The 7987-nt window shown below is 40.7% G+C and overlaps 1 protein-coding gene across 1 annotated transcript; it reads right to left on the reverse strand.

Annotated features, from left to right (window-relative positions):
* Positions 1 to 3168: 3168 nt before the first annotated feature.
* nrn1a (neuritin 1a) lies at positions 3169 to 7025 on the reverse strand (the record flags this gene model as incomplete). Its single annotated transcript, XM_080855673.1, has 3 exons — positions 3169 to 3397; positions 4481 to 4625; positions 6893 to 7025. 3 exons carry the CDS (start codon positions 7023 to 7025, stop codon positions 3169 to 3171), a joined length of 507 nt encoding a protein of 168 aa, XP_080711799.1.
* Positions 7026 to 7987: the final 962 nt, after the last annotated feature.

Consider the following 7987-nt stretch of genomic DNA (forward strand, 5'->3'; position numbering starts at 1 on the left):
TGCTCCGTAGATGTAAGGGCCATGCCAATATTACCTGTACAGTGCTTTAACTGCTCCATATATGTAAGGGCCATACCAATATTACCTGTACGGTGCTTTAACTGGTCCGTAGATGTAAGGGCCATGCCAATATTACCTGTACAGTGCCTTAACTGGTCCGTAGATGTAAGGGCCATACCAATATTACCCATACAGTGCCTTAACTGGTCCGTAGATGTAAGGGCCATGCCCATATCAACTGTGCAGTGCCTTAACTAATAATAAAAAATAATAATTAATTTTATGGGCCGCACAATTATTACCTAATAAATAATTCCACTATCATCAACCGACAGTGGTGTAGTGGGTAGAGAAGCAGTTTAGTAATGAGAAGATTGTAGGTTCGTGTCCCTGCTGAAGCGTCTGCTAGAATGACTGAAAGTTATGTACTAGTTGTGTGTCAGTTGGTCACAGTGCCAAAGCGTCTGCTGAATGAATAAATGTAAACGACCGAAACTTACTAGTTGTGTTTCTTGTCATTACATACCTTTTTATCGACTAACTGTGTACCATTTTATCGAGTGAAACTTGATGCAAGTGCTGAAAATGCGGCTATTTTTTAACCCGGAAGCCGCAATTGCAGATTGACCGATAGCAGCGTGGTCCTTAAGCGCGGCCGATGTGCCGGAAAATGGAGACAAACATACCTGGAGGTATGTTTGTCTCCATTTGTCGCTGCCAAATGTGAGGACCCGCCTGATGTGAGTCCGCATGCGCAAACTTTGCGACACTATTGTAGTACAACGAGCCAGGTAATGCTGGTGGTGTAGGCTACAGCATGAAGTGGAATGACAAGCGAATTTGTTTACGTTTGAAATCCACCAAGGTTTATGATGTTAAGCTTCATGTTTTTTGAATTATTAGTTAAGCAGTGCATTCATTAGCCTACTAGTAACAGTAATACAACATAGCCCCATATGTTGACACTGAGCCTTATGCTGTAAACCGTTGACAAAATTATAAAACACTACGTTAAATAAACCTACATTATGCGTTAAGAGAAGCCAGATACGTTGATATTAAACCATGTATGAGCATGCACGTCTTGGATAGTTTGCTCCTGAGCCTTCTGCCGTAAACCGTTTGTGTTTGCGCATGCGGACTCACATCAGGCAGCGGCGGACTCACATCAGGCAGGGTCCTCACATTTGGCAGCGACAATACCTCCTCTTCATAGTAAAAAAAAAAAAAACTGCGAAGATCTGCCGCGTCAGAAGTTGTTTTCCCCTTGATGAGTGAGCAATTTCCGTGATTAGGCTGCATCGAAGGAAAAAAGTAGGCTAATACAAAATACATATAATGGATTTTAATGTAGTCTAAGGTGTTCATGTTAATGGTTTAAGATGCTATCTCAGATTTTGCTCTTTTAATTCTTTATGGATGTCGTATAGATGTATTTTTTCAAAGACGTTACACCCGGTTGCATGTCGGGGCTAGAATAGGCCTACTCGGTAGCTAACCTGCGTCTGTTGGCCTTTTTAAACGAACTCACTGATATCGCCTCCTCTCAGATTATGTGGTCGAATATTTAAGGGAACTGGAAAGAAGGTCCAGTTTAAGTTTCAGGTTTAATACAAGCTTAACACCTTTCTTGTTCATTCGATCAATGTGAAACGACTGGAGGAGTAAAAAAAAAAAAAAAAAAGAATCTCTCTCTAGGATTGTGCGTGCGCGCGAGTATTCGCACGCGCAATTGTGTACGTGCCTCTTACATTTACATACTCGCTTATTAGCCGAGTCCTGCCAGATAGCAAATGCAACATCTCTTGTTTTATAGTCATACAACATATTTCAAACAGGTTACTTATCATACATGTTAAGTCGATCAGACGGCTTAAATTAATACATCACACTTCTTTTAAACAGTAATGGTTTTTATTTAATCTTGTTATTTTTAAGAATCTGATTTTATACCTGTGTATGTCTATTAGGCTAGCTAATGACTGTTTTAAAACCTTTTTAAATAATCTCTCTTAAATTCATTTCACATACATTGTCTCTTATTTACTTGTATTTTAACAAATGGACGAACATACAAACAAAATACACATATCTTCTGAAGGCAGTGAAACGGGATCTATGCCTTGGCAACATCAAATATATATCCAGCAAATTGTTACTTCTGTCAGCTAATGTGCTGAGATCTGAATACTGCTACGGTACTTTTGGAAGTAGTTTAGTATTAGACTCATTTCAAATGAAGGGTACCCCTACTCAGTTTTCTCTGAAAAGTTGAATTGTGCTAGAACATAAATGACAAAAGAAATACCCCATCACAGCTGCCCATGCAGGTCTGGCTTTAGGTCAATTTGAATGTAGTGTTGTACTAGTTAGGCCAACTGTTTTTCTTCCATAAATATAATTCCCAACCATTAACTCTACCTTCATAGTCCCAATGAAAAGGGTGCTCTGTAGCCTATACCCTCATCATGTGAATGTAGTCCTTCCTGAGTTTCAGCTTTAGACAGATTTAGAAATGTAAGGGTATTTTCTTACAATCTATTAACCTTATGAACATAACATCAGGTCCATACGTCGTATCTTCAACACATCATGTCCATTTATACTTGGCTTGACAGAACCATACAAAATTTGAATATTTCATATTTCAAGAAACCCAAAGGAATTGATACGGATGCCGACCGAAAGCAAAATGCTGATTCAAATTTTAGTACAGGCATGCTTGTAATTTCATGTGTTATTTCAAATGTGCTATTAGACCCTCGATGAAGCCATTGCTTACACGAATAGTCTAATTGTAGACTTGATGTTGATTCCACGACGTGTGCGAGCGAAGGCCATCAAAATTCAATAATTTCAACTCAATACTCGGTGAATATTTAATAAGGCTGTGTGCCCATGTCGATACGCTGTCCCCCTCTGTAGCTGATGCAAGTATGCTGGAGTACTCAGTGGAGGCGGTACGTTGTTGTCACGCAAAATCCGGCCGTCACCTCTGCAAGATGTAGATATCCATTTGCGTGTTAGTTTGTCTTCTCATCAGCGTTTTTCCGAGATGGTTGTGTTAATCTTTACTCTTTTTCTTGGTTGCATTTATTCTGTCGTGTTAATTCTGTTTTTTTTTTATTTATTTTTTTTACCTTTTTTTGTTTGGGTGGGGGGTGGTTGCTAGAATATAAGCCATGTCACCAGGGTAGAAAAGGCTGTTAGAAGTATAGCAAGGCCGGAAGGTATGGTTGATGTGGACGCGCCGTTCGCGCCACCGCAGAGTTCAAACAAACTCCCTCGGAACTCCAGATTTCTTGACTCCTTTTTAAGCTTCTCCCAGAGATCTGTCGCTCCCTCTTGGCAGTCTGCAAGCGCAGTTGTAGCACACGAATGGAAACCATCCCAGAATCTGTAAGCCAAATGTTAGGCAGTGATCACACACACACCTCGATTTCACGACTGATTATTATTCAAATAACAATAGCCAAATTATCATTATTCCAAAGACCAAGATAGGCCTGCTTACTAGCAACATATAATAGTATTTTTTAAATAATAATTACAATAAAAAGAACAAGAAGAAATATAAGAAAAAGAATGAACGTCAAATAGGCCTAGGTTTATTTAATTAAATGCCGCATTTAACGGTTAACAGGCATTAGGTAGGCTATCTGACGCAATTTTAAAATCATCAGGATTCAAACATTTGGGGAAACGCACTTGATCTGTCTATTTTATTTAAATATTGCATTACAAGATGCCTTTATATATTGTAGTGTATCTATTAGCTAGCCTACATAATTGCTAGCATGTAATGATTCATGAAATGAAGCATCTAAAACGAATTCTGCTCTTTACTGCCTCTATTCAGATTTTATAAACAGATTTGAAGGCTATTGTGTATTCTAGATCACCATGTCACCAAAAAATATCGCATATTGTCAACCAAAATATACTTACCTACATTTAAATGTTTTGGTGGTCATATGTGGAATTTAGGCTCACTTGTCTTATTTTGTCACTGTCCTCTTGCGCAGGCAGAGGGTAGGGACACGGGAAACCCTTAACGGGTGTTCCTGAGAGATTCTCTCGCATCATGTGGCTTTTCCGCACTCTCCCTCCGCCTCCTCTCCCTCACGCTACCCGCACCCCACCCAACCCCGCCCCCAAAACGCACACCCGCACGCTCTACCAATAGCCTGCATATCGCATTGCTACTAATAAGCAATCTCAGTAAGAGAGATACTGAAATTAATCCGTCATGTTTTACAACCCCCAAACAAAAAATCATGGTGTTGTATTCCGTGGACACCAAATCCGTCACACAACCTGCTTCCTTTGCTGTTAATTAGGATCGCAGTATGTACTGCTGCATACAAGCGCTGTCGAAAAGAACACTGTAGCTTCCTGACGCCATCTGGCTACTCCCGCTCTTGAACCCCCGCCTACTTCATATCTAATTCGGTTGGGTTTATTTCAATATTCAACTCACCCGCAGATTTTCTGGATATTCTCCTGCTCGTCCAACTCCTGTGGATAGTTGGCCATGTGTTCTCCAAGTTCAAGAAGGCAGTTGGAGAAGCCTTTGAATACGGTTTCACATTTCCCTGCTGCCCTTACTGCCTGCAGTAGATATGCTGTGAAAAAAAGATGTTGAGGAAGACGATGGAGGTGAAAAGGAGAAATGGGGATAGCTTTAAAAATGTTGTGCGTGGTACCTTGGCTCATTTTGTGAAATCAAACACTATTTTTTTCATATAGCCTATGTAATACAATATTTTAATTTACGCAAATTTACCGGTTACCATATTGCCCAATAGCCCACATTAATAAATTGATATTTTTTGTATATATATATATAGAAATTAAATTCAATCCAGACTAACAGTCCCAGCCACATGGACAATGAGGTAATACTCTGACCAGTGTGTTGTGTAAAAAGGGTGGGCTCGAGCCTCACGTGTGTATGCGTGTGCACACGCGCGCGCATAGTGCGTGCTTGAATGGGCGATACGATGTCTACATCTCCAAAATAGGGACGGTTTCAGACATGCTCATTTGCACACAAAAAGACATTGAAGATGCTCTGTCTTTTTGAGGAGATGGGTGGTTCGTTAAGCAAAGGATTCCGTCAATTGGTCAGAGCGACCGTGCTGTCTACTTAAGTAACCTGCGAAGCATGAAGCTTGTACACAGCTGTTTAAAGTCCTCCACTCGATAGCGCTGATAGGGGGGATGAATCATGCTCTTGGTTTGACTGATCTAGGCCTATTTCTTTATAGAGAATAGAGAACAGGACATTTTGCATTTGAAAGGTATATGCTAATACATGGAACGATTAAAAAACTCTTACGACAATTACGTTATATTGTCTGTGTTGAAGCATACACTCATTGTACAGTGTTGAGATGTAACAGACACTCTCTGTCTTTAACTGGCATCATTCATCTTATCTGTTGCATGATGTCACACTCGTAGCCTATGCAGACTATAGCCTACGCTACGAGCATATGCGGCATAGTTCTTATGTAACATTGGGCCGTGATCGTTCTGTCTCTGCTTTAGATTTTTTTTAACAAACTCATGACAGCGTTGACAATTTCCACGGAAAACTATTCCTGAAGATTTTTTTTATGTTTATGTCAATTGAGGAATATAAAGAATAGTGCCTTCATCTGCAAGGATCTGGAAATAGTGTATTTTCTCCACATAGGCCTACATATTTAACACAATAGACCCATTTTGAATTGGTGTCCATGGCCTATTTAGAGAAAGTCAACTTAACACAATGTAGCCTAATATTTCGATAAACTTAGTCATTGTGCTAGTGGGTATGCTGACCGTTGCATAGCCGACAAACCACCCTACATCATACATATTTATGGCACACAAAAAAACCTTCGACACAAATATTTTCAACGGTAGGCTATATCAGCGCAAAAAAATAGCCTACATTTAGAAAATCAATTTCAAAATTTCAATATCACTATCATCGCAGTTATTGAGCATAGGCTATAGCCTACACTTGCGACAGTTTTAAGGTCGTGAAAGAAGGCTAGTGGATCTAAAGGGGAAAGGATTTGACATTGGAAAAAAATTGCAAGACGTGAACCGTTCGCCTCATATAGGCAACACTATTTTATCTAGGTGTGGTGTCTAGGCTATCGAAACGCATATTGACATTTAAACGCTAGATTGTCAAACTTTTTTTTTAATCCGAACATATCATATCTGAAAATCACTGAATGAGACACATTTAATTTCCTGTAGCCTACTATCCGTGGTAGACGCTGTTAGTATTTCTGACATTACATTTTTCATTCACAAATAATTTATTATTAGGGCAATGGAAGGTTCTTCTAATGGACGTTGTGGTTTGAATAATTGATGCCTCCCAAGCCACGTCCCTCGGATTATTGAGAGGGGAAGGCATTCCGTGCCAGCAGCAATAGGTCGTGCATTATTAGAAGGAGAGTCCCAGTTTTGTAAAGACTGACAGGACACCCAATCGGCCCCGGATATAGAATAATAAAATAAACCAATTTAAGCATGGTACAGTCGCACTTTCAAATGAGTGGTAAAAGGGATTATCATCAAGGTATGCAGGAATTTGATAGAGCTTTCTGTGACAAAATAAAGCCCGTTCGATTTTCGCATAAGAAGCCCTCGTTGAACACCTATTCACTAGAGTAGATCATAGCTTTACGTTATTTTACCGTAGGCCTATTTAAAACGAATGAAAAACAATCATCCTAGGCCTAAACACTGCGAATAATTTTGAGAAATGCCGGTTCATTTGTCTTTCACAGCAAAACAGTCTTCCACGTTTCTACAAAATAGCGTAACCTATAGTTGCCCACATTGTCAGTGCCATCAGCAAAGTATCGAAATGGCAGTAACTCACCTATTTGGACAGCAAGAAACAACAAAATATATCTTCCCCTCAAAGTTAATCCCATCCTACGTGATGTAAAACCATTATACGGTATACCGATCTTAAATAGTTGGGAGGAAAAATGATCGCCAAGACCCAACATTGAACATCGCTGTCAACTTCGAGCAGTGGTTTCACGGAGTCGTCCCCTTCCTCTGTTCCTTTTTACACGTTGAGGCACAGAGGAGGGAAGTGGTGCACCCCGTAAAGCGGGGGCGGTGATGCCTCGTTTTTTTTACTCTCTCTGCTTCACGCCCACATCGCACATCGCACGGTTGACGTAAAAGTGATTGTTGGACTCCCCTTTTCTCCATTTTCTCACTTGCTAGACAAGAGAACCCCCTACAACCCGTTAAGCCCCCCCCCCCCCACACACACACACACACACGCACACACCGCGGTGATTAAAGAGACTGCGGGGCTACCCGCATCTAGGTCACAGGCATGCGTGAACACCGAAGACCTCACTGCAGTCTCAGGTGCAAGCCTCGACTCTGCGGTGACCACAATCTATAATGCTACGCAGTGGCTCACTGTCTACTGTAGAGTTGTGTTCATTACATTTCGGCTGTCTTGCCCTTATGATTTTTTTATATGGTGGAGAACAAACGAAGTCCAATTCGACCTCTGTGTTCGCCTCTACTTCATCTAGTTTTCTAACCATTGATAAGAGCAATGGGTCTTTGTTTGCGGTCATTGTGGTGTGATTTACACATTTCACTCCAAATGTATTCTATGCCTATCATAGGCCTACACCAAGGACACAAATATGTGATCACGAAATATATCCTACTGTAGCCTACTGGGGGCGTTTCAGTGTGAAGTCAGGACATAGTAGCCTACGAGGAACCTGCAGATAAGAGATTACATCAGCACAAGTCTAAAGCTGTTGGCACGATTCATATGCGAAATGACAACGTCTTATACCCACACTCATCTCATCTCATCTCTCGTTCTCTCTCTCTCACACACACACACACACACACACACACACACCTCTTTTGGGTGTTTCTTACTCGTACTGTTTGAACATCGTGACACTGAGGGATGGGGTTTTGCCTGTTT

The sequence above is a fragment of the Sprattus sprattus genome (genome assembly GCF_963457725.1).
Source record: "Sprattus sprattus genome assembly, chromosome: 17".
In the NCBI taxonomy this organism is placed as follows: Eukaryota; Metazoa; Chordata; class Actinopteri; order Clupeiformes; family Clupeidae; genus Sprattus; species Sprattus sprattus.